This window comes from Python bivittatus, unplaced genomic scaffold (assembly GCF_059951505.1).
Source record: "Python bivittatus isolate LINGU-HERP-01145 unplaced genomic scaffold, Pbiv_v1 ctg000480_np1212, whole genome shotgun sequence".
NCBI classification, from domain to species: domain Eukaryota; kingdom Metazoa; phylum Chordata; class Lepidosauria; order Squamata; family Pythonidae; genus Python; species Python bivittatus.
Window position 1 is genome coordinate 89,425,755 of NW_028277075.1, and position 27,819 is coordinate 89,453,573.

Here is a 27,819-nt window from a genome sequence, read left to right on the forward strand (position 1 = left end):
TTGAAGCACAAATGACCAGGCTCAAATTATCCTGCTTTGAACACATTATGTGAACACCCAGCTCCCTTGAAAAGTCCATAATGCTGGGATAGGTAGATGGAAAGAAGAGAACAACCAACAACAAGGTGGATGGACTTGATTGAAACAGTTCACTCTTGGAGGACCAAAAGGGCCAGGATGGGGACAGATCATCCTGGAAAAGCTCTATCTTGTGCTCATTAAGAGTCAACACTGTCTTGATGGCACATAATCAGTCAAATGAATCAAAGCACAGCTATTAGTATATGATACTTGGTAATAATATATGGGACAAGGCTGAGCAACATTTTAGAGGGAAAGTGAAGGCTGCAGTGAGTTGAGACCAGATTGTGGGCATGGACAGCAATAAGATTTCTCTGCTGTCTCTACATGGACTAGACTTTGTTAATTTGAGTATACTGTTCCAGTGTTAGCCTTTGGTCCACTGCTGGTGGTCTTCTAACAGGTTCTAAACAGTCACTTATCTACTATAATTTATAATTTAAATGGTATCTTCTCCCTCCTGACAGTCCCCAAACATGTTGGGACTGTAGTATAGCTAACTGGGTGTTCTGGAAGTTGCAGCCCCAACATAGGTGAAAAGTGCCATGCTGGGGAAAGCTAATGTATACAGTGCTAACTTGTTTTAACTGTTAATTTTCACTTAATAATTATTTTATAGAGATTTTTTAAATATGCCATGGTGGAAAATGTGTCAGTAGTCAAGAGGGTACAGACACAAGCTTGCACTGTTTTTGTAACTGTGATGTACAGGTTTACAGCTTAATAAGTCCCTCAAACAGCAGTCTAATTTCATAAGGCATATTTACCCTGCTTTCAATCACTGCCTCTGTACATGCCTGCAGCATGCTTAAGTGATGAGCAAAGACCAGAAACTTCAGTTCTTCATTCTCCAGCAGCATTTTAATATAATCCTTTACTGCTCCTGCCTAAAATAAACAAGCATGTTGGAATCTTGTTACAATTAATGAGAAAAGGAAAGGCAAAGGGAAAACAGCAAAACACCATGTATATTAAGTTATAAAATGAAACTACATAAACAGACAATTTTAATCTTTTAATATACATAATCAAATGTAGATTCAGGCTAACCAAAAGCAAACTATGGCACCTATTCTTTTACATACTGGTTCACCTATTTGATCATATTGGCTCATCAATTCCTGTAAAGATCTCTGCACTACTTAAATTCAAAGCAAACAGTCAGACATGACAAATAATACTTATATATATCAGCAATACATGAACATACAGGCTCTTAAGATCTGGATTAAAAATGTTTTTTTGAATGGAAGTATTTCCACTTAGCTGTGACTAGAAATTCTTCCACTTCGTAAAGACTAATACCATTTCTCCCAGCTCCTTGCATATTCAGCAATCCAATGTACTGTATCCCAAATTATATCCAGTGAAGCTGACCCTCAGGTTGGTCTTTTGAGGGGTTATGTCATGCTGTACAAAAAACTGACTGGAGAAGTCCAGTCTGGCAAACTGACCACCACTCAAAGTTCCCTGAAATCAATATTTAAGTACCATTGCTAAGGATCATGTACTGCTACTTACCGTATTTTTCCGACAATAAGACGCCCCCATGTACAAGACGCCCCCCACTTTTCCAGCCCAAAATTAAAAAATCAATATTTTAAAGATAGTGCAGAACACATTTTTATTTAGTAATTAGTTAACATTGACCTGATACACTCGGTGGGAGGAGGTCCAAACCGTCTCTCTGCAGCTCTATTTCCAGGCTCTTTTGCTTAACTGATTACATTCAAGCACGAGTGAAACTGCAGATAGCTTGTCTCTGCAATCAGCCTTCCTCTAATTGGTTTGTTCAGCATCAGCTGACGTCAGTTACATCAGGCTCGTGATTGGAGGAAGTCTGTTTGGGAGACAAGCTATTTCACTCGTGATTGGAGGCTAGCAATAGGAGGAAGCCTCTCTGCAGAAACAAAGTATGGGCAGTTTGGAACTGCGCAATTCTCGGCTGACTTCCTTGAATAAGACGCCCTTCAGTTTTTAGGGTAAGGGTTTTAGAAAAAAGTATCGTCTTATAGTCGGAAAAATACGGTAAAATGTCAGAACATACATGCAGTTATTGAAGAAAATTTTAAGTAAAATAGTCATTATTACTGTTTAAGTATCTTTTTGACAATATATTCTAAGACAGTTTACAGACAAATTAAAAGTGTAATTTATTCTAGTTAAAACAACAACTTTGAATCTGTTATGAACAAACTTTCCTAACCAGATAATATTATTTTTCAGTAATTCAGTGAAATCAAAGATTTGATTAAGATGGTCCTCCTGTTTCTGGAAAGTATTCTAATCATGTGAAGGCTTCCAAGAACAAAACGGGGAAATATTTTCACAAACTTTATCAAAGCCTTCCAGAAGATCATGGGAAATGGTCCAGGGGTTGCAGAGAATGAAGACTGGTCAACAAAAATCTCCCACTACAATCTATTCATAGAAACTTTTGCTGGATCTGAGCATCTTACATATGGACAAGTGTGTCTTTCTGATTTTCAAAATCTTTATCAATATTTGTTCTAAAAATTTGGATAATGAGTATTACCAGAATACCACTTTATATTATTTCCAATTCCCAAGAAACATAGGAAGAGGTGCCTTTCCTGTTGTAGCACCTGCCCTTTAGACTACCATCCCCTGTGAGATTCATCTGGCCCCCATCCTGTGTTTAAAAGAGCCTTGAAAACTTGGCTTTTCCCCCACGCCTTGGGTTGAGTGAGTGGTGTGTCCTCTGTATTTTGGGGGGATAAGATGGTTGGGATTTTTTTCCAGAAGTTTCGGGTTTCTTATTTCTACTATCTGTATTTTGCTGCCATTTTTATTGTGCACCACTCAAGAGTTGTTGTAGAGCTGGGCAGCCTTGAAAATTTAAATAAATTTTAAAAATGAATAACCTTTATCTGGCTAAGTGTTATAGGGTTAGAAAAAGCAGAATACAATTAGTTACTACATATTAACAACACTCACAAAGCATTTCAGGATTACCTTGGCAATGGCAGTCTGTTTAAACATACGTGTAATTAGACTCATCACTTGGACAAAGTCATTTTCAGTAGAGTCTAATTTTGAAGCCCTCATTAACTTCTCCCACTCTTCCAAGCTAGCATTTAATTCCTGCACAGGAGGAAACAACTTTTAGAGGCAAAAATGTGAAAAGGCAAAACAATTACATTGTCTCTGAACGTGCCATGTTCTCTTGATAGAGAACAACAGCCCCCTAAGAGACCACCTTCTTCCCTTAGCAATGTCACTGCAAAGAAAGGTCATTGATAAATTCCTACCACATAGAGAAGTTTAATGCATGTCAGAGAGAAAAATAACAAAATACGAAGTATAACTCATTCTATTTTTATCATAAATCAATCAATAAAACTATTTTTTTTAAAATTTCAAAACCTGAAAACTACTCAAAATGCCTATGTAATTGGTTCTCAGTACTGTATTTTATGGCATCTTGCTAAAATACTTCTTTGTATGTATTACTCAAATAATATGCTTATTTATTAACAATACCAGAATATTTTAGAAATGTAAAGGAACTAGCATGCACCTCATTATAAGTATACTGTTTTTCTGTGCTGTGCATTCATGCAGCATAAATTATACTTATTCAAACTGGCTATAATTGCTAGGGCTGTGTAGTCCTTTGGATTTAAAGAGAGCAAGATGCTTTGGAGTACATAGGGACACTCATTTAGCACCTGCCAAAAACTTCTTGAAGTAGCCATGTCTTTTCCTGAAATCACATAACTGCATTTTCAGCTGTCAGACTATCCTGGGAAAATGCACATTTACAACACTGTTCAAAACAGAGCTTCCATCCCTAAGTCCACATTCTATTTATCACAGAGTCCAGCACTCTATCTCAGCTGGACTTAATTTCAACTTGTTCTCCCTCATCCAACCATGACTGGACCTAGGCAAAACAGAAGGTTTTTGACTAGTTTTTTGCAGTTGGAATTTTCCACTGCATGGACAGAGTTTCCACCACAGGACAGTAGAATCACTGCCAGCTTAGCTGCTTCTGCTAAGTCAGAATAATGTTCTATTTACATTGTATGGAACCTCATTTTATAATAAAACAGAGTCAGGTTCACAATAACAGCAAGATTGAATAGAACTGCTGAACATGTGCAACCACTCAATGATAGCTTTAGAACATGGCCATGATGCCTGTATACCTCTCAAAGTCACTATACCCATGAAAATAGCTCAAAATTGGCACATTTCTTGGCATATCAGCTTACTTTAGCAGTAGTTTTGGGAAGATCAAAAGGTATCCGTTGCCTAATTTTAGGTGGCAATTGTGTTAAAACTTCACTCTTCATTCGCCTAATCATTATGTTGCTTAGTAATTCATGCAGTTCATCTAAATTTGAAGCTCCTCTGCAGTCCCACTGTCGTCTTTTACCACAAAATCTGGAACAAGAACAATAAAAATAGAACAGCTAATTTAAAATATTTTAATATTTATTTCTTATTAAATTAGAAAGATATGTTCATATGAGCTAAATAAGCCTTTTCTTTCCAAAGAAGGCAAATATAATGTATTCATGGCATACATCCAAATCCAAAATATAATTCATTCTATGTCATGATTCCCATTTAAACTAAATAGCAATGTTATACTTTGATACAGGAGATTCAAATAATACGCTCTATTTTGTTTCTAATGGTAGCAAAGCTACAACAGTTCAGAACGTCTTGAGTGTGGTAGCAACCCATTATTCTATGTCTCATGTCAATGCCACAGCAGTAGAATATGTGACGAACCAATGCATTACTATAGAACTGTTTGGAAATAGTCATGGAGGGAATGTTTCCAAACCACCACTACCACAATAAGACCCAAATCCACACTCCCAGAGGACCCACCCAAGATGAGTGCTGTATGAGTTATGAGAGAATATGAGAGAAATTTTGTTTTGTAAAGCACAAACATTTTGCATTAAATAAAGTTATGCAATGAACTAACTAAATCTTCTACTACTTCCCTTGAAATAATAAAAATATACTTTCTTAGCTAAGGCTTGCAACAGCTGAGTTATTTCCACACATCTGATAACAAGTAATGCTTACTGTTATAAAAGTATACAATACATATTGTTCTTCCAATTATTGCATACCTGAACTGACTGCAGTTTACAACATTGCACCATGAATACATCTGTGCATGAAAGGGTGAAGAAATCATTACCTGACACGTGCATTGCAGTATTTTTTTGCATATTCAACCCATGTCCCAAATTTCTGTGGATAAAGTGCTTCAAGTTGCATGAAAAGCTGTTAAAATACAATAATAAATGAATGTTTTAAAAATGCCCATTAAGTCAAAGTCCTAACTGAAATTTTAAGCCCAGCCCATCTCTTTCTAGGACTATAATCAGCACAATTGCATATATTTTTGAGGCAAAATCAATGGTACTTTCCAAATATCATCAGTAATGTCACTGATGCAGGCACTAAGGTGTTTTATTCAAGTTGCATTTATACAGCCCAAAAATCATCTAAACAGTTCAAATCAAGTCAGACTTCTCCAGTCTAGCTGCTCCCCTGATGCTAGAACTGCAATCCCCAAGTTGCAGCCTTCTCTTTACTGTGGGAAATCTATTTGGGGAAAACAGGTCTAAATATATTCTTTCAAATGAGTAAAAAGCCTTACTGCTTAGGCAGCATTTTAAAAAATAAAACATGAAAGATGCAAGGCTATCTCTTCTGCCACAGCAGGATGCCACCTCTTCTCTGAATCTCTTTTCTGAAAGACAGTGGTGTTCCTCTATTCCAGCCCTAGCATATCACCCACCCCATAATGCCATTCTTATGCTTCCAAAAAATAATGTGCAGAAACACAATAAAAATATTCACATTTATTACATAATAAAGGCTTTATTTTATGCCCAATACTAATATAAAGTAAGGTCTGGAATATGCTTCAGGCATATAGGTTCCCTCCTCTTCTAAACTCTAATTCTTTCCCATCACTTTCTAGCATGCATCAACTCTGGGGTGCCAAGACATTCAAAACTGCAGTAACTATGATTATCACAGACTATAACTGGAAATCAGACAGCCGAAATAACTCCATGTTTACCGCCAGTCAGGAAGTAAGAGAGAGAACCTGAGCACACAAGAGATGGGGAAGCCTGCAGGCACAAAGCACATCCTCAGCCATCCATAATTGTTTCACCATGACATGCAAACTAAGTCTTGAAAAGTAAAGTGATTTTCAGAACCTCTTCAGGTCTTCCTAAAGCAGGAGTTCCAGTGAGGAGAATAGCTCGAATAGCATTCTGTACAATAGGCAGCAAAATCTTGCTTCGAGCTGCATTCCTGGATTTCATATAATGGGACTCATCAATTACTACTACTTTGAAGTTCTGTTTGCATAAAGTATCTATTAAAACATGTGCATCTGAAGTTAGCAGGCCATAACCCAGGACAGTCACTTTGCTTCTAGGTATTTGCCTATAAAATGAAAAGAACAAAACATTTAATGACTAAACTGTATTTACATTATTCCATAATTACCTACTGCTTGAATGACTCAAGTGCATAATTTCATTTATATTTAAACATGTTTAGACTGTCAACTTAAAGGGTTTCAGAACATTTACAAGCATAAAAAACAATTAAGGTTGCTATTAAAAAGCTTAAGTGAGAAGCATGTTTTTCAAAAGCTCTTAAATGACCAATATTATTAATTTCTGTAAGGTCAGGAGGGGTTGCTACTAAGTCACAAGATGAACTGAGGCTTTGTTCGAAAACATCTTGTTTCCAGTGTCCCAATCTGGAGTTTTAATTTGCTGAATAATTTCTTTAAGACAGTTATATTCATTCATCCTAAAATGAATAGGATAAATAGTTACCCTTTACTTCTTCATCATAAAAAGCCATTTTTAAATAATAAAAACATTAATATGGCCAGAGAGAGTTGATGTTAACTGAGAAAGCTCAGAGGGCAGCAGTGTCCAGGACAGTGCTGCATCAGCTCCAACTGAGATGCTGGCGGTCCCAGAGGGATGGCTAGAGTTCAAACATCTAAAACACGACACCCTGAGCTGGGAAGAAAAGAAACTGAGTGTGCATCTGTGGAAACATGAGCCCTCAACCAACTACCTACAGCAGCATGCACTCTTGAAGACAAAGAGTTGTCCAGCCCTCTTTTAGGTCTTTGAGGATTAATGCAGTAAGGAATGAAAGCAAGTATTGAAAAGGCTTTTTTTTAAAACTGCAAGATGTAATTAATACCAACCACACACACGAGAGCTTTCCCTCCTCCTCCTCTCACATAACAACCATCACCACTGGCAAGGAATGCTTTCCGCTTGCTTTTTTAGATCAACAGTTCAAGCCATAGTCCAACTGTTTGGCCAACCTCTTTTAAAGATTCAAGACAAAGTATTCAGATTAACAAAATGTATGCTATTTGTTGGATATAACCTAAATTAGGACCTCAAAAAAGATTAGTAAAGGAAAAAAATTAATAGAGCTCTATTCTGTCTTCCAACCTATTATGTTGTTCTTTTATTAGTGTTTCAGCATCTGAAAGCAGTTTATTAATTCCAATTCTTCAAAACATCAGATTTTCCATTTTCTGCTGAAGAAATGAGATTGTACAGATCATGTCCTGTCTAACAAGCAAGGAGATTAAACCATCTGGTACCCACTTCAAAAATAATGCCATTGCTAACATGGCACTCACCAAATGTCAGTTTTATTTTGTATGATGATGATATCCTCTGGACAGAGGTCTGGAATCCATTTTTCCATCTCATCAACCCAAGGGTACCTCAGGGATGAGGGTACCACTATTAACAGAGGCCATTCATCTTTATAGTAGTATGATACAGCTATTGCTTGGATAGTCTTCCCCAAGCCCATCTAAGATGCAATCAAGTAAAAGGAGAAAAAAGTTTAAAATACACTCTCTGTGGCAGTTCTTCATCTAAAAGTCTAACTAGATATAGTGGTATTGTTACATGTGCGACAGTACCTGACTAACCTATCAGTATAAAATAATGGTAATCACATTTTCTAGTTGTAAACATAAATAACAAAAATGACATTTGCCATTTAGTACCCTGGTCATCAAGTTTGGGAGATCCCTTCGGAGCTTTTCACAGTGCACTTCTGTTTTCATCACCATAAATGATTTTGTGTCACCTGCAAATTTTGCTCCTTCATTTGATATGCCTAACTCTAATTTTTTTATGAACAAGTAGAATAACAATGAACCCAAATCAGATCCTTGAAGGACCACACTTCTTATCTCCCTTCACTGTGAAAATTGTCCATTTATTTCTAACCTTTGCTTACTGTTGTTGAACCAGCTGCCAACCACTCAGAGGACTTTCCTGCAACCCTATCACTGTTTAACTACTACAGGCTAGTGTGTAAGTAAGAGACTGCAGCTTGCTTGCTTGCTTGCTTGCTTGCTTGCTTGCTTGCTCGCTCCATCCATCCATCCATCCATCCATCCATCCATCCATCCATCCATCCATCCATCCATCCATCCACTGATATTAAGGACATTTTCTCTCCTGAATTATACTTTCAGATATAAATAACAGAGTTCTTTTGCCATCTTCCTTCATTCACACTATTTCTCTCGAACTAAATCTGGGTAATTGTAAAGGTGGTAATTGAGTGATAATGAATATATTCATGAACATTTCTCCATTCATCTGAAGCTTCCAGTTAAGTGGACCGTCACTTAAACAATATATGTAGCTAACAAAATCAAAAGACGAAGTTATTGTGCATTCAATTGGAGACATCAAATTTATTAAGAAAGCAATATGCCCATGCTTCACAGAATTATAATGCTACTATTATTGTTTATTAGATTTGTTATAGCAACCCCATTCCAAAAAACTCTGGGCAGCTACTACTATTATTAACATAAATTTTGGAAAGATTTCTGAATTTAATCTTGAGTTTAAGGCATCTGTCACAGGTTCTTTTTTGAACTAAAAATGACCAGATTGACCTAGACTCAATAAAGACACAAAGCACTGGAAACTTGGATAGTTGGTTTTTTGTATCTCCCTTCAATGGCTGGGGGAGACTTTTATTTTACAAAATAAGGAAAGCATACTAAAAAAAAGTAAATTATAAATGCCTTCAGCTATTTCAAAAACCAATTATCATATAACTAAAACATTCTATTTCAATTTTTTTCTATAGGCTCTTATCTGCACTATATTCTTTAAAGTCCAGTTTCACTATATCTGTGTATCTTTCTATTCTATATCTCTAATATAGTCCTTGCTTAATGACCCTAATTGGGACTGGCAACTCTGTTGCTAATCGAAATGGTCGCTAAGCAAAACTTCACGACTGCCCACTTAGCTACGGCAGTTCCAGCAGTCCTGGTTGTGGCTGTTAAGTGAATCACCCATAGTCGTTAAGTGAGACATCATGTGATCATGACTTGCGACCTCCTGCTGGCTTCCTCAGTAACTTTGCTTGTTGGAAGTTGGCTGTGAAGGTCACAAATGGCAATCACGTGACTGCGGGACTCTGTGATCATTGTAAATGTGCAACGGTTGCCAAGCACCTGAATTGCAATCGTGTGACCGCGGGGATGCTGTGACAGTCATAAGTGTGAGGACTGGTCGTAAGTCACTTTTTTCAGCATCACATAACTTTAAACAGTCACTAAACAAATGGTTGTTAAGCGAGGACTACCTGCGTATGTTTATTGCTGCCCTTTATATTTCTTTTGTCTTAAACCTTTATTGCTGGCTTTAGTGTTTGCAGGTTGGAAACTGAAGACAGTGTACACAGAAGATGGCAGGATGGTTACAGTTAATGAAGATTTATTAAGAAAGTCCAAATACAGTACTTACAGCATCAGAAAGATTCTCCCCTGACCTGCCATGGTGAGCCAAAATAAGTGGGTCGTCCTGACAGTGGAGTAGGGCCAAGGGAGGGAAAGGAAGGCAGGCTTATATCTGCTCAGGCAGTCTGTCCTTCCACAGCATCTCTGTCTGAAAAAGGGGCTGACCTTTACTCCCATTACTTACAGGTAGTCCTCACTTAATGACTATTTGTTCAGCGACTCTTAGAACTTACAGTGGGGCTCAACAAATGGTACTTATGCCTGGTCGCTGAAGTTATGGCCGTTGTAGTGTCCCCGTCACATGATCAAAATCCGGGCACTTGGCAACCTGCCTGCACTTACGACTGCAGGGGCGCTTCAACTCCCTCCATCCGCCTATCTTCCCCCATCTCTGCCCTTTTCACTGCTCTGCACAGTGGCCCTCCTTGGCAGTGATGGTGACGCTGGGGCTGAAGTAGAGGCCTGGGGCCTTCAGCAGTCTCAGCCAGCCACCACTGCCCCCAGGCCTCTACTTCAGCCCCAATGCCACTGCAGCGGAGTGCTGCTTCAAGCCCCACGCCATGGCCAGCCACTCCAGTGCCACAGAGCAAAGCCCCAGCTGCCCCTACCATCCTGTGCTCTGCAGCCCTGCCGCCCCCAGCTGACCTTTGCTGTCTTCCTCCTGCTGCTGACAAGGCATGCCTGGCCTGGCCCTATGCAAGGCAGCTGATGGCTGCTCCAGGCCTTCTTCCCGAAGCCACTCACACTGTTCTCCAAATAGCACGGGCTGTTCTTGTGATGCTTCAGAAGGCCTCAGCTTTCCAAAGGTGGGACTTCTAGTGGGGACATGACAACTTAGACATCTCTCCGTGAGCGGGGAGATAACACCACAGCTGATTGGCAGCTGGCAGTAAGCACTAGCTGCCCAACTTGCTCTGGATTAAGGTAGAAGCGAAGAAATCAACCCACATGGTCTCCAGACGGCCATTCCTCGAAAGCTAATTGTGAAGATTGTGGGGGTGTTTCACTCACAGAGCTTTGAGAGCTGCCTGAAAATGCCCCATGCTCGGCATTCAGCCAGTCCTCAGAGGCGAGAGGGAGTCCTCTCTCCAGGCAACAGCAGCTTGCAACCTTCGCTGCTGGCTTCCCCATTGACTTTCCCGGCAGGTGGCAGGGAAGATTGCAAATGGTGATCACATGATCGTAGGGTGCTTGGCAACCGGTCATAAGGGCAAACCGATTGCTAAGGGTCCAGATCACTGTAACTTCGGGTACAGGTTGTAAGTCCCTTTGTTCAGCGCCATCGTAACTTCGAATGGTTGCTGAACAAATGGTCGTTAAGCAAGGACTACCTGTATATTTGTGCCAGGAGTTTTTTTGACTTTAGGTATCAGATTACTTGCTGGATTGGGGCTTTCCTCTCATTCTATGATCTTCAGCAGGAATACTAGGAAGCAAAGGGAAACAGATTTATCTTTTCTGCTGAAATTATTTTGAACGGGACTGCTGGATAGGAAGCTTCATCCCTTTTCTCCTGGTGATCCTTTCCAAGATAAGTGGATTCCCCTTGCTGCGTGATCTGATCCTTCTGATTGGCTATTCTAATAACCAATAGAAAGAGAAGGGACTTTGTGGGCTGTTCTTTAACAACAACAAAAAAGCAATCTAGAGGTTGCCTATATGTGGTCTAGATTAATACAAGTGTTTTTCCTCCAAAGAAAGATGCACATACTTCTAAAAGTTGCAATAATTAAAAATAAATCTTTAATATCTTTGTTGAAAATATAGAACAATGTAATTAGAAGTAATATGAAGCATCCTTAGTTTTCCTTAAAGCATCTTTCGTTTTCTATGCAGGGACATTTGGTGCATGGAACTTTGGGGGCTGCCTGAAAAAGCTTTGTGCTGAAATCCAAGCAGGATTTTGGCATGGGGCGTTTATTGCACGGAGCTTTGGGGGCTGCTTGGATTTCAACATGGACCATTTTCAGGCAGCCCCCAAAGCTCCGTATGCTAAATGCCCTCTGAAATCCAAGCAGGAGGATTTTCAGCCCCAGAGAGGCTTCAGAAGCCTCTCCACTCTGGGGCTGAAAATCCAAGCAGTTCTGAGGCCCTCACGTATCTGACTCGCACCACACCCCATGCACCCAACCCGACCCTCCCACACACACCCTTGCTCCTTTCCCCCACCCAGCAGCGCCTGGGGCTTGCAACTTCCTGCTGGCTTCCCCACTGACTTGATTGTGGGAAGCCGGCAGGAAGTTGCCTCGCCTAATGACCAGGGCATTCACTTAATGATGGCAACCAGGACTGCCAGGATTGCGGTCACTAAGCAATTGGTCACGTGATGTTTCGCCTAATGACCGCATCACTTAGCGACAGAAATTCCTTTCCCAAATGTGATCATTAGGCAAGGACTAACTGTACATAAATAAGAAAAATATGCTGAACTATCACATGCTTGAAACAATTATGAAACAAGTGTTTAAATAACAAAAAGAGAGAAAGTCACTTACCTCATCTGCAATCATACACCTAAGAGAAGAATAATACAAATTAGGATATAAGCAAAATAAAACATTATTTCAATTGCAAGTTAATTATCAGAAAGAAATTTCTTTCTAATAATATAGCTTAATAAAAGTCTTCCCTAGGACCTAAAGACTGATGCAAACAATCTTTTTGCCCAAACTGGCTTTAGATTTGTGTCTCCTCAAATTTATGTCATTCCTTAACTAAGCTACAAGTCAAATTTTATTTGAAAATGAAAAGAGTAACATACTTAACCCTAGTGGCATCTCCTGCTTGATCACTTTTCAAAACCTAATTCAAAATTCTTTATCTTCTAGCATCTTTTTAACATATAGAGCTGTGGTGGCTAAGATTTAGATTTAAATTTTAATGAGTACTTTGTGTAGGTTTGAATCCTAATTGCTCTGCATTGAGATGATAAAACTGAAGGGACTATGCGTGTTACCCTGAGAAAGGTTGGACTAAACATGTAATAAATACTTTTTACTACGTAATTCTAAAATTACATGTTCTAATTTGCAGAAATAATGTTTATGTAGAACAGCTTTTCATTTATGAAGATCAGATGCAAGTTTTACACTAAGCAACAATTAAAAATAGTTTTTATAATTGAAATACTGTATTTAATCACAGAAGGAAAACAGTTTTTCCCGAAGGAATACAACTTTAAAATACGAGATTCCTCACATAAAAACATGACGATGCAGTGGAACTTGGTGGAATGGAGAAGGCAAGTGGCATGGCTAAGAATGAAAGCGAAGGGATGGATGGGAAGCAAGTGAGACAGGAAAATTGGGTGCTGCCATTTGCAACTTGTCAAGGATAATGAAAGCCAGGGGCCAAAGGGAAAACAGGCAAACTTAGAGGATGTGATACAGAGGTATACTACTTGGGCAGATTTCCTAGCGTGTGTCTGAAACAGGGATAAAGACACGTGTAAGTGAAACAGAATTTTAAAAAGGCTGTATTTCCAGTTCTGTGACTGGCTCAAATTCCATGGACAGAGTTGAAGAATCTTCAGATGGTGCAGAGAATTAAGGTGAGTGAATTAGCCGCAGTATTAGGCATATAGTGGGAAGGAGATGTTAACATAAAGCATAAGAAGATAAAAGAACCTAGCAATTTATCAGAGCAAGGTTTACATCCTTGTTGCATACTGATAACAGATAGCTACTGATTTCTTTATTATATAATGTGCTTTTATAGAGGCCATATGCCTCCTTATTTTAAATTCCTTATCCTTATTAATAACATAACCTGTCATCTGAAGCATTATTAAAGATTGTGGTCACTGTCTCCTTTATTAAAGAAATAAAAGCAAACTACCTACGCCATCAGAAAGGTTACATGAAGCTAAAACAGAAGAAACAGATCTTCAGATTTTTTTTAAAAGGAGGCTCAAACATAAATTCTGTCATATGTTTTGACTGCTATGAGCAGGACATCTTGTCTTTGAAGTTCAATTAGTCATTTCCTTTTAACTGATAGTTACCCAATTGAGAATAGATAATTTGCATACCATCTGTCCCAACTATGTGACAACTATATCAAGAACTCTAATTTCAGGTTTGAGGCATTTCATTTCAAGCTATAAACTCAGCTAGAACAAACAAATGTGCCAAAAGAGAACATTAATTAATATTCAGCATACTAGAATACTTAGAGCGTTAATACTTCAACCCTCCTGGATGAAATGACTGAAAGTAAAAGATGAACAATGGTTTACTTTGCAACCAAACAATTTAAAAAGAAAAATCTAAATATTTTCCTAGCTTTATTTCAAGTTGATTCTACTAACAAACTTCAAAATACATTGATCTCAATCTAGTTTAAATGTCCAATGATTCTTGTTCTTTTAAAGATCCAATTTACAGCATGGAAAGCAATTGTTAGGGCTCTGCAAATCCTTCAAAAAAGGCTCTTCAGAATGCAGAGGAGTGCATACAAAGCACCTCTTTTCAAATGGTTAAAGCAGCTGCATATTTCCCATGTTCACATGGCTGCTTTGAAGGTTCCCTTGGGTTCCAAAGCATCTCTTTCAAAGTATTTGCTTAGTCCTAGCAATTATTTTCCATCACGTAATAAAGTATTAAGTTGCCTTTATTGATTATAAGCCATCTAAGGTAGGAGGGATATAAACCTCCATTCATTCTTAAAACCCATGGCACAATCGTGGACCAGTTATCGGTTAGCCTAACCCTTGCAATAGGGTTAGGATACAAATGTAGCATATGGGAGAAGCTATTTAATTTATTAATGTCACTAGGATTGCAGTATTGACATCATCATCATCATCATCAAGATCCACATCTTGCCTTGCTCTTGGAATCTCAAGGCAGCATACATAGTATTCCCTCCACCAATACTTCCTACAGGATTGGTCAGGCTGAGAGAGAATAACTGGCCCCTGGAGTCTCCAAAGATTCTTTCTGACTTGAACCCAAAATCCCAGCTCTTAGCCCTACATCTTCATCATTATAAACACTAACTCTTAATGAAACTAATTCCTGAGAAAGTACTTCACTTCCTCTGTCTCTCCATTCTTAAATTGTAGCTCTGAAAAAAAAAATGAAAGGAGTTCATACTATACTCATATGCCACAACAGATATTCAGTGGTACCTTGGGTCACGAATGCTTCTGTTCACGACCAATTCAGGTCATGAACAGCATGTTCGCAAAATTCTGCTTCCGTTCGCGAACTCCGCATCAGGTGACGAACAGGATCCGCAGCCATTTTCCCTGCCGTGACACGTGGTCGTGGCTTCCTGTAGGGAGGGGGACTCTCCCTCCAAACAATAACTGCCTCCCCACCCACCTTCCTGTCCTCCACGCCTCAAGCAAGGTTAGCATTCTCTCTCTTCATAGTGTAGTGTACTGTACTTTGTGTCATATTTTTGTGGTTTTAAAAAAAAAAAACATATGGTTCAGAACGGATTAACCGTATTTACATTGAACCTTATGGGAAAACTTGATTCGGGTTGTGACCAGAGTCGCGGAACGAATTAAGTTCGTGACCCGAGGTACCACTGTATTATATACCTAAAATATTTCATTTTGCAGATAGATTAAAGTTATTATCCAGTTGAACAAACTGATTCACAGAAGACCGGTGTAATGAAATCATGCACAAATGTAAAAGATTTGTGCTGCACTCCACTTTATAGTCCTCATTGTCTTCATAACCTTCAGTGAATGTAAGTCTCTCAAAGTTTTTGCACTGAGAACTGTTGAGTTTACTAACTCTCCCTTAGGCCAGACTTCCCAGTCTGATGCTATCCAGATGTAATGAGACTGCAGTTCCCAGAATTCTCAGCCAATCATAACTGTTGGCCAAGAAGTTGCAAATGATAATCCTGACACACTTGCAGCTTTTCCAAAATTATCTTGAAATGTTATTAAAACAAATACATTATGGACATAAAATTTCTAAATTACATAGGTCTATTTCTGAAGACACTAAATGCCAAAGGAGGTTCATGATTTTTGGTGAATATACAAAGCCTAGTTTCCGGGTAAATTGAAAAAAAAATAATGGGCCACCTTTGGTCATTCATCATATTTATCTCTACCAAACCATTAAAAATAAACGGAGATATTCACTTGCCTAAGTCTGCTCAATCAAGGAGACATAAATGTGAAAATACATTTCTCAGATTCAAGCCCATTATTCTAGCTTCTGGACTACTCACATTCACTTTAACAGTTTATTTGTAAAGGATAATTAAAAGCAAATACATAGTCCCCAAGCTTATAAAAGTCAACTTGCAATACAGCACAAGAAAACACCCAGCTGCTGTTTTGCAAAATAAGAAATTCTGTTGCACAACCACATGCACGTGAAAAGAATTATTCAGGACCTGTGCTTCATGAATGCTGAACTGCCACCAACCACGATTCACATTATTTTTCGCAAACTAAGAGGGGACATGATCTCGCCCTAAGAAATTGGTGAACCAGCCTTTAGAAAAGCATATATAAAAAAGATGAAGGATTGTTGTTTATAATGCACATGGATTATAAGCAGACATTTTTTTAAATGGTATTTTCTTTTGCTCATCATACTGATTAATTGAAAACATTGATATCCCAGCTTTCCATGCTTTCTGATATGAGGTCTCAACAACTGAGCACAGCTTAAGAGAGATATCAAAAGCAAACACAAAAGAAAAATAACAAAAGCAAGCTTGATTTAATATCAATGGATCCCTTCCACCTTTTAATTAACAGTGCTTACACATTCTAACTACAGAACATTCTGTAACAGAGGAAGAGTTCTGTTTCCCCTCAATGTGGAGTTCCAGATTTTTCCAGGATTTTCGCCCACTCATGTGAATCAGTTTTATATAACACTCCAGCATATAATTGCATCCCACATACAAGCCAGCACTTTAGCATTAACATCTCTCTCATGCTGGAGTTATTTAAAGAATGTGAACCTGGTACATTTTAAAATGTTCAAGCAACCATTTCATTTATATGTCACCAATCACACTATGCAGTCCTAATTCTGTAACAAAATGACTTGTCTTGCAACAGTACCTTGCCAAAAATAGAGCCTCAAACAACACAAATATAGAATGTTCAAAATGAATTTGGTGCTAATGAGAACTATCAGTCTGACAGCAATACAAGGTACTTTTCTATTTTTACTGTCGATAATACTTGTAATCCATCTAATAACCAAAATCTTCTGGAGAATTGACAAAGTTTCTTAAAATATTAAAAATCTCAAAAAGCACTAAAAAAACCAGGAAAAAATTAATGAAAACAAGAAAACACAAAAAATAAACAGCATAGGAAAGATATCAGTCTCATAAAATCTTTTATTCTAGTGTACAGCATCCACTTAAAATCCAACTAAGTACAAAACTGTAGAAATGCTAGGGAGAAGAGGAAATCCTTTGCCTTGCATCAAAAATATATTTCTTGATTGGCAGCAGGTACGTTTTCCTGGGAAAAGCATTACATAAACTGGTCCCCACAGTCAAAAAAAGCCCTATTCCTTATATCCCCTTGCCTTCTTCATTGCAGGCACTTGGTGAGCCTCTGAAGATTAACAAAAAAACTCGACTGGTTGCATAAGGGAGACAGTATTCCTTAAGATATTCTAACTCTAGGACATTCATTCACATCTTCAGAAACCAGCAATACCCTTACCCCCCCCCCCCATTGCCCATTGAATCCAGAAACAGATTGACAGCCTGGCTAGCAGATAAAGCACAAGAACAATATGATCATGGTAGTCAATCCCAGTTAGTAACTTTACAGTTCTATTTTGGACTAATTGAAATTGCTAATGATAATGGGCCACCTTTGGTCATTCATCATATTTATCTCTACCAAACCATTAAAGATTTTACAATTTGATTATACTGCTTGCAGAAATTGGCTAAATCAGTTACCGAGAAACAAACTATTTTGCTAGAGTTTCACAAATTATTCTTAAACAATACAAAACCATTATAATATTGTTTATAAACAGTACAGAGAGTCTGTCTCAAATATTTAGGTTGCATTGTCAACAAAAGTGTTTATTAAATGAATAGCAGAGGCAAATAACAAACTTTATTTGGTCCAATAAAAGACCAACAAGTAAATCTAAGATGTTTTAAGACCTGAAAAAAACGAGGCAGAGTAGCAGTTTCAAATTTCAAACTGTACAGGTAGTCCTCAGGTTACGACCACTTGTTCAACAACTATTCAAAGTTGCAATGGCACTCAACGAGTGGTACTTACAACCAGTCCTCGCAGTTCTGGCCGTTGCAGCATGCTCAACGAGTGGTACTTACAACCAGTCCTCGCAGTTCTGGCCGTTGCAGCATGCTCAACGAGTGGTACTTACAACCAGTCCTCGAAGTTCTGGCCGTTGCAGCATGCTCAACGAGTGGTACTTACAACCAGTCCTCGAAGTTCTGGCCGTTGCAGCAGCCCGTGGTCACATCATTGCAATTAGGGCACTTGGCAACTGGCTCTCATGACAGTTGCAGCATTCCATAGTCACACAATCACCATTTGCGACCTTCCCTGCCAGCTTCCCACAAGCAAAGTCAATGGGGAAGCCAGCAGGGAAGGTTGCAAGTCATTCCCGTAAGTCGCTCCTGATGCTTTTTCTCCCGAGGAACCCCGCAATCCTCTGCCCACATCCCTGCCTGCATTCCATAGCATATGCCTGCAGCACCCACCAGCCCCCTCTGGCCTGCCTGGACTCTGTAGCACTGGCCCATGGCACCCCCCACCCCCCTGCAGCACCTGCACACTCACCCTGTGCTCCTTGCCTGGGACTCCTGCCTCTTCTCGCTCATGCAATCTGGGGTTATGATGGTAACTGGGACAGCCAGGATTGCTGTCACTAAGTGATGCAGTCATGCAACATCTAGCTTTATGACTGCATCACTTAGCAATGGCAGTCCTGATCCCAATCACTGTCATAGCCCAAGGACTACCTGTATTATCATCTTGGACTACAGCCTGGATTATATCACTTTATGGCTGGACTGCCTCAATTGATGGGACTCCCTGATGATCTGCATAGTATCTTTGTTTCAATGCAAACAGAAATGCACAATCTACAAAAGGTCATTCAATTATAAGCAGCATATTTAAAGTATGAGATATAGAAAAAGAATTACTCCAAATATACTAAAAAGAAGTTAACCAGTGGATACTAATTTGTATAGACTGCAACACCTAATTATTAAACTTTAAAAAATGAAATCTTTTGAATTTTTTTTAGAATGGCCAGAACATGTTACTGGTTTCAGTACCTCCATATAAGCATAACAGGTCTAAAGGAATTACAGGTAGTCCTTGGGTTATGGGGATTAATGCCCTAATCACAATGATGCGACCGTGGCAATTGGGACTGGAATTTCTGTCACTAAGTGATGTGATCGTAAAGCACAACATCACATGACCACATTGCTTAGCAATGGCAATCCTGGCAGTCCCGGTTGCCATCGTATCCCCAGGACCAGGCAGGGCATTAAGCGAGGACCTCACATGACTGTGAGGTAGGAAGAGGTAGGAGTCCCAGGTAAACAGACTGGCAGGTGACAGCTACAGGTAGGCAGGTGCTGCGGGCAGACATTACAGAGCACAGGTGGGTGTGCCGGTGGGTGGGCACCGTAGACAGGTGCTACAGAGTGTGGCTGGCAGGTAGGTAGGTGCTGTGGGCAGGTGCTACATAGTGCGGGCAGGTGCCACGGGCAGGTGTTATGTGGTGGGGACAGGTAGGTGGGTGCCACAGGCAGGTGCTATGTAGCGCGGGCAGATGTGTGGCTGCTGTAGGCAAAAAAGCAGCGGGAGCGATTTACAACCTCCTGCTGGCTTCCCCATTGACTTTGCTTGTGAGAAGCCAGCAGGTTAGGTTGCAAATGGCGATCATGTGACCGTAGGACGCTGCAAGTGCCAAAATTGCAAGCCAGTTGCGAAGCACCCTACTCATGATCACATGACCGCAGGAATGCTGCAACAGCCACAACTTTGCGGACTGGTTGTAAGTCCCCCTTGTTCAGCACTATTGTAATTTTGAATGGTCACTGCATGAGTGGTCGTAACACAAGGACTATCTGTATTAAACAAAGCTAGAAGACTTTCAGAGCTGACAGAATTTGAAAAACACAAAATTCATAACGTTTGTTGGGGGCTATTTACAAACTGTCAGTGGAATATAATTCAGAAACTGAACATGTTAAAGACTATATGAATAAATGGGGGCAGAATTTAAACAGGATAAATGATGTGCAACGATGGGAATATTCATGAGAATATCAAATATTAAGCTCTGTGTGAATATCACACATAAAAAACTGGTACAAGATGTTTTACCATTGGAATATTATTCTAGTGCCAGTTACTACAACAGATAACTAATTTTCTAAAAATTACTGGAAATGCAATAATCAGATGAGATTATTTTTTCATATTTGGTGGAAATGTTGTACAGGTAGTCCTCGAGTTACAACTGCAAGCGGGACTAGGACTGCCATCACTAAGCAATGCAGTTGTAAAGCGCAATGTCATGTCACTGCATCGCTTAGCGAAGGCAATCCAGGCAGTCCCAGTGGTTGTTGTAACCCAAGACATGCGGGTCATTAAGTGGAAAGCGGAGGGAGTTCCACATAAGGAGCGTGGGGTGCCACACTGGGGTGGGGGAGGCCTGGCACAGGCCACACACGAGTCCGGGGAGGGAGTGCTGGGTGTGATGCAAACTCAGAAAGGAGGGAGAATGAGGGTGCAGGGCAGATGCGATTGCAGGGAGGGCATGGAAAGAGGGCACCAGGTGCGTGTGTACAAGCGCAGGGAAGCAGAGGGTGCAGGGTGCATATGATCACAGGGAGGCCGTGGAAAATAGTCACAGGGTATGTGCATGCAATTGCAGGGAGGCTGAGAAAAGAGGGCGCAGGATGTGTGGGATTGCAGGGAGGCCAAGGAAAGAGGGTGTGGGGTATGCATGTGCGTGTGCAATCACAGGGAGACTGTGGAAAGAGGATGCAGGGTACTGTGTGCATGTGATCGCAGGGAGGTCAAGAAAAGAGGGCGCGGGGTGCACACATACAATCACAGGAAGGCCATGGAAAGAGGGCGCAGGATACGTGCATACATGTGTGCAAGCGCAGGGAGGCTGGAGAAAGAGGCTGCAGGGTGACTTGAGACCTTTCTTGCCGGTTTCCCCATTGTCTTTGCTTGGGGGAAGCCAGCAGGGAAGGGTACAAATAGCAATCACATGACTGTGGGATGCTGTAACTGGTTGTAAGTGCAAGCTGGTTGCCAGGCATCTGAATTTTGTTCATGTGCCTGTGGGGTTGCCGCAACAGCCAGAACTGTGAGTACCAGTCGTACGTCCCATTGTAACTGAACAGTTGCTGAACAAATGGTCATAAATCAAGGACTAATGCTCAACAATTCTGAAAGATGATTTATGATAGAATTAAACAAATTTTAAAGGTTGAGTTTTCTTTCCAACCAGCTGTTATTCTGTTAAATATTACTAATTCTTATACAGTGGTACCTCTACTTACGAACGCCCCTACATATGAAAATTTCGAGATACGACCAGCTCCGGCACCAAAAATTTACCTCTACTTATGAACTTGCCTCGACTTACGAACCGGATCCGCGGCCATTTTCCCTGCTGCCATGCGGTCGCGGCTTCCTGTGGGCGAGATCGCGGTAGCAAGGAGACTTTCGGTGAGCCTTGTGGTATGTTTTGTGGCATTTTGGAAGGTTTTGGAAGGTGTTTGGTGTGCTTGTCAGCATGGAAAATGCAGAGCAGGCTTGGCAAGAATAAGGCTTTGAAGAAAAAAGTGACGATCCAACTTAAGAAGGACATTATAGAAAAGCACGATCGTGGTATTCGTGTGACTGATCTGGCCTCAGAGTACAAGATGGTGAAGTCGACCATCTCGACTATTCTGAAGAATAAAGATGCCATCAGAGGAGCTGATGTGGCAAAAGGAGTGACAATCTTAACGAGGAAGAGGACACAAGTGGTGGAAGAGGTGGAAAAGCTGTTGTTGGTGTGGCTGAATGAGAAACAGCTGGCAGGTAATAGCATGAGTGAAGCTATCATCTGTGAAAAAGCCAGGAAGCTGCACAGTGATTTACTGCGGGAAAACCCCTCTACCAGCGCAGCAAGTGAGGAATTTAAAGACAGCAGAGGCTGGTTTGAGAAATTCTGCAAGAGAAGTGGCATCCACAGTGTGGCAAGACTTCCAGTTCTGACAAGGCTGCTGCAGGAGCCTACCAGAAAGACTTTGAGGACTTCATGAAGGCGGAAGGATGTGTCGCTCAGCAAGTGTTCAACTGCAACGAGACAGGGCTCTTCTGGAAGAAGATGCCAAACAGAACTTGCATCACGCGGGAGGAAAAGGCACTGCCAGGGCACAAGCCCATGAAGGACAGATTGACCCTTTTGCTGTGTGCGAATGCAAGCGGCAACCTGAAGATTAAGCCGCTGCTCGTGTACCATTCCCAGACCCCTCGTGCGTTCAGGGACCACAATGTGAACAAGGCCAGACTGCCTGTCATGTGGAAGGCCAATGCAAGAGCGTGGGTCACAAGGCAGTTGTTCATGGAATGACTGCACGAGGTGTTCGCACCCAGCGTTAAAAAATACCTGTCTGACAACCAGCTGCCTGAAAGGTGCCTTCTCCTGATGGACAATGCCCCAGCACACCCTCCAGCCTTGGTGGATGACATGGACGCCGAGTATGATTTCATAAAGGTCAAGTTCCTCCCCCACAACACAACACCTCTTCTGCAGCCCATGGACCAGCAAGTGATCTGCAACCTTAAGAAGTTGTACACAAAGGCGCTCTTCACCAGGTGTTTCAATGTCACTGAGGAAACATCTTTGACTCTGAAAGAGTTTTAGAAGAAACTTTTCAATGTCCTCGACTGCATCAGCCTCATTGACAAAGCCTGGGGAGATGTCACCTGCCGGACCTTAAACTCAGCCTGGAGGAAACTGTGGCCAGAATGTGTCGCTGAACATGAGTTTGAAGGGTCTGATGCAGAGGTAGTGGAGGAGATTGTGTCCATGGGCAAGAGCATGGGTCTGGTTGTGGATGATGCAGACATAGAGGAGCTTGTTGAGGACCATAAGGAGGAGCTGACCACAGAAGAAGTGGTGCTCCAGAGTGAGCAACAGAAAGCGCTTGGTGAGGAGCATTCCACTGAGGAAGAGGAGGAGGGGGAGGAGGTGAGCAGTGATGCAATAAAATCCATCATGCAAAAATAGAATGAGTGCCAGGATTTCATTAAGCGCTACCCCAATAGAACTGTGACAACCAGAGCATTGAACATGATGAACAACAACGTGTAAAAAATAACTTTGTATTTGAAAAATAATTCCGAAACAGAATTTATCTTGGAAACCTTTCATGGGTTATAGTTCTACCTATGGCCATATACTACATCCCAAAATTGGGTTTCTCTTATGGGTTAATACCTAAGCTTCTGTTTAATCTACTAAATAAGGATAGAATGTTTACGTTACACAGAATTCTTTGTTAATTTTTTGATCAATGATTCATATTATATTGGCATTGTTGTTAATTATTGCAGATTGATTCAACTTTAGTAATGTTCTGAAGTTTTCAGTTGATACAAGGTACTTTAATATGCAGCACTAATCTAACATTACTTTTTATTTTTTATTCAGTCTTATACCACTTGTAAATCTTTTTTCAGTCTTCTTCTCTTTTTTCTTAGTTTTTTTCCTTGCTTGTGTTTTTAAGTATCTGCAATAAAATAATTTTTTAAAAAGCATGTTTATGATGCCAAGCTTGATCAAGGACCAATATTCACAGACCAGTGATTCTGAATCTAAACTCAGAAAGTAGAATAAGGTTTAGGTTCAGCTTCGACAATCTGATATTAATGCTATTCAACATTTCAAATCTAAAACTTCAGGAAACATTTTGTATAGTATTGCAATTCAATACAGTAGGCTGGAGGTTTTATTTTAGAAATAGACTGATAATTTCATCACAACACGACTTTAAGATAATTTTACCTGCCACCTCTTTCTAGTGCAAATATAATTCCTTTCTTCTGAAAAGGAAGCAGACTTTCTTTTAGCTTCTCAGGTAGATAAGAAAGTTCTTCATCAACATCAGAATTTGAACAAGATATTCCAACTGTAGTAATCTTCTGGATGACAGTTGCCATGTTTATCCTAACAAAAGTAAAGGAAGGGGGTTTTATTAAAAATTCAACATTATTCTTCATTACTTTTCAGCAATGTTGAAGACAACATAGACAACAGCATCACACACTGATCATGACCACCAAGCAAGGGATCTGGGAATAAAATATTACATAGGAGTGTTTATGTGTGTATATGTACGTATATACACACAAAATAAAATATCTTTCCAATGATATTGTGACCAGAGTGGCAGTAGGGATAGTATATTAATTCAACAGTAAATTCAATGTTGATGAGAAGGCAGTTAATATAAAAGCTCATGTTAAACATCATAAAGTATAATGTAGCTTGTAATTGCAAAAGATAATACTAATAATTAATTATAATCCATCAACATACATGACATTATGACTAATATAAGCAAAAGAGCAGGTTCTCAAAATTCAAGGAGTTTATAATCTGTAAAAGAAAATAACAGAAAGGGATGAGATATCTCAAAAATTCTAATTTTTCCTTTATGAATATTATTAATGAAATCAAGAGAGTATCTAAATCTACTCATTCGGCTGTTTGTACTTAGAGAAATAATGCTGGTGGGCAAGGAATGTTGTGCACATTCCCCAAAACATACTTTGCCACTGCCTGCTTCCTAGGATTGAGAGAGAGTGACTGGCCCAAGGTCACCCAGCTGGCTTTGTGCCTAAGGTGGGACTAGAACTCTTGGTCTCCCGGTTTCTAGCCTGATGCCTTAACCACTACACCAAACTGGGTCTCCTTACTTTGCTAATACTGTACTAATACTGTACAAATACTTTGCTAATACTGTAAACTAATACTTTTTAATATTGTAAACTAATACTATTCTTTTCTAATACTGTAGATCTTAATGAAATTATAACAACCTAGCAATGAGTGCCTCCCATTCTCTTATGTGTTTACAATTAGTAACAAGTCAATTCTCAACTGTAACAAAAACATTATTATTACTAAAATTTTTATATAGACAAGTTGCTTTTCTTCTAAATACTCAGACACAGTAGAAATCTCCTAAAGCTACACAGGGAACACACATAAGGAAATCCTGTTGTTTAAATACCAAAGTACAAATGCTATATTGCGAGTTTTGTTTTTTGTTTTTTTGGCAGAACTGGCACTGGAACAATATGAAACTTTAATTTACGCAAAGGATATCCTAATACATGCTGTAAATTTTTTCAGTAAGAGCTTCCAAAGATATTACCAAATAGGGACATCCCACAGACTCATATATAGAGGGCTCATCCTTCTGAAAGCAGAAGGTCAGTGCCTAAAACAGTATTTGCCAGAGAGATGAGAACTGAAATCCTACATATCTGTAGGATACCAGATTGAGGAAAACCATTCTGAAATACAAGCTGGAGGTATTTTACTGAGATCTTCAAAAGGATCCATCCTCTTTTATAAGGCTTAATGACTGGATGAAGGCCAAATCCAGAGCATGAATGAGAATGTAACAGAGTTCTAAGGGCATATAATTTGGGCATACTGGTGTATCTGATTACCAAAAAGTTCACAGTAACTCATGCTCTTATCACCAGCAGTTTAGATTACTGCAATGTGCTCTACATGGGGCTGCCTCTGAAGACCAGAAACTACAATCAATGAAAAATATGGCAGCCTGTATATTGGTGAATCAAAATTGGTGTAGACACATAACAACTATTTTATGGTTGCTGTATTAGTTATGTTTCCAGGTACAATCCAATCCAATCCAAAGTACTCCTTTTCAACCCAAAACCTGGCACCAAGATACTTATGGAACCACTTACCCTGCATAGAGATGTTCTGTCCAACTCATCCAATGCAGACCGCCCACCAATATTTGTTAATGGTCCCCCATGTAGGGAAGGTAAAGGAGGTTCTTAAGCAGTTTTTCTCTGTAGCAGCCCCATGTTATGGACCACTCATCCCCTCACTATTAGAGTGGCGCCATCATTATCTAAGTGTCCAGAGTTGCTGGAAGCTGGGCAGCATATAAATTTAATAATTATCATCATCTGGAACCTGTTAGAGTTTTTCTGGAGGATCTTTGAGAAATGAATGGGCACCATTATATTTGCTACTTTATAATTACGTCTTTATTGGTTTTTTATTTTTCTACTGTTTTTATGTTATAAACTGTACAGAATCATTTTTGTTGAATCTGGCAGTATATAAACACTTAGCTGCTAGAATAATCATGCAACAAAATATCCTGACAATAGATATGTAGGATGGACATTTATTTCCTTCTGCCCTCCCCAATAATTCTGCAGGCATTTGCAGATGGGGAATTATATTATTGGAAGAGCCACTTTAATATACAGGTAGTCCTCACTTGACGACCCTAATTGTGACCTGCAACTCCATTGCTAATGGTCATTAAGTGAATCATCACATGACCACCCTGCTTAGCGACGGCACTTCCAGCAGTCCTGGTTGCAGTCATTAAGTGAGACATGTGACTGTGACTTGAGACCTCCTGCCAGCTTCCCCCACTGACTTTGCTTGTCAGAAGCTATCTGGGAAGGTTGAAAAATGGCGATCATGTGACCATGGGATGCTGCAACTGTTGTAAATGCACAACAGTTGCCGAGCACCTGAATCAGGATCATGTGACCATAGGGATGCTGCGATAGTCATAAGTGTGAGGACTACTCATAAGTTACTTTTTTCAGTGCCGTCATAACTTCAAATAGTCGCTAAATTAATGGTTATTAAGCAAGGACTACCTATACTGACTAAAATGCTTGGCTAGAGAAACCAGGAGATGGTGAGTTCTAGTGCTTCCTTAGGCATGAAAGCTGGCTGCATGACTTTGGGCCCATCATATTCTCTCAGCCCAACCCACTTCACCGGGTTATCGTTGGGGAAAAATAGGAGACAGGAACATTAGGTACATGTCCCATCTTGAATGGCATGGAGTAAAGGCAGGATACAATAAAAACCTAATAATACATGCAGTCCTCGCCTAATGACCACTATTGGGACCGGAATCTTGGTTGTTGAGCTAAGCAATCGTTAAGCGAGATGCTCACATGACTACTTTGCTCAATGACCGCAATCCAGGCACTCCTGGTTGTGGTCATTAAATGATCTCCCAGGTTGTTAAGCGGACAGAGCAAAAGAGCTGTCTGCTGAAATCCTCCCAGCAGGCAGCTCTTTGACAGTGAAAAGGCTGTCTGCCAGACGATTCCAGCTCAGCATGGAGCTGAAATCCTCCCAGCAGGTAGCCCTCTCACTCTCAAACATTCCTAAAGCCCACCGAAGAGTTTGCGCTCCTCTCTGTGAACGGAGGGGAAATCCTTCCTGGGGCTGGAGGAACAGAGCTCAAATCTTGTCAGGCCTAGCGCAAGGAACTCCTGGAGACCGTGCAGGTTCAATCAGCAAGGTTTATTAGCTAGTGCTTGTTTACAGAATCTTCTCAGACTGGCCAGCAATTCCCAGGAACAGGAATTCACTATCTCCTGGAATGTTAGGGGTGCGTCAGCTTTCACCTCTTATCTCCAGTGTGTTGCTCTGGAGACGAGATCACGTTCTTTACCCCCCTTCCAGTCCCATGCCATTCCATCATAAATCTTCAGGATTTGAGTTCCATTCCTTCACACCCCCAGGGGGTTTCCCCTCCCCACTCAGTGGCATGAAGGAATGGAGCTCAAATCTTCAGTATCGAACCATCGTTAAACAGTCGTTAAGCGAGGACCACCTGTAAATACATAA

The 27,819-nt window shown here is 40.2% G+C and overlaps 1 protein-coding gene across 4 annotated transcripts in view; it reads right to left on the bottom strand.

Moving 5' to 3' along the window:
* Window positions 1-27,819, bottom strand: part of ZRANB3 (zinc finger RANBP2-type containing 3) — a 63,134-nt gene that overhangs the window by 31,742 nt on the left and 3,573 nt on the right. For all 4 annotated transcript variants that reach the window (XM_088146499.1, XM_088146498.1, XM_088146500.1 and 1 more), the window contains exons 2-9: window positions 23,947-24,108; window positions 12,412-12,430; window positions 7,775-7,953; window positions 6,306-6,537; window positions 5,270-5,355; window positions 4,320-4,491; window positions 3,058-3,186; window positions 849-968 (exon numbers count right to left, since the gene is read on the bottom strand). In XM_088146499.1, coding sequence (XP_088002625.1) covers window positions 849-968; window positions 3,058-3,186; window positions 4,320-4,491; window positions 5,270-5,355; window positions 6,306-6,537; window positions 7,775-7,953; window positions 12,412-12,430; window positions 23,947-24,101 — 1,092 coding nt within the window. In that variant the 5' untranslated portion in view covers window positions 24,102-24,108. The remainder of the gene's footprint in view (window positions 1-848; window positions 969-3,057; window positions 3,187-4,319; window positions 4,492-5,269; window positions 5,356-6,305; window positions 6,538-7,774; window positions 7,954-12,411; window positions 12,431-23,946; window positions 24,109-27,819) is intronic.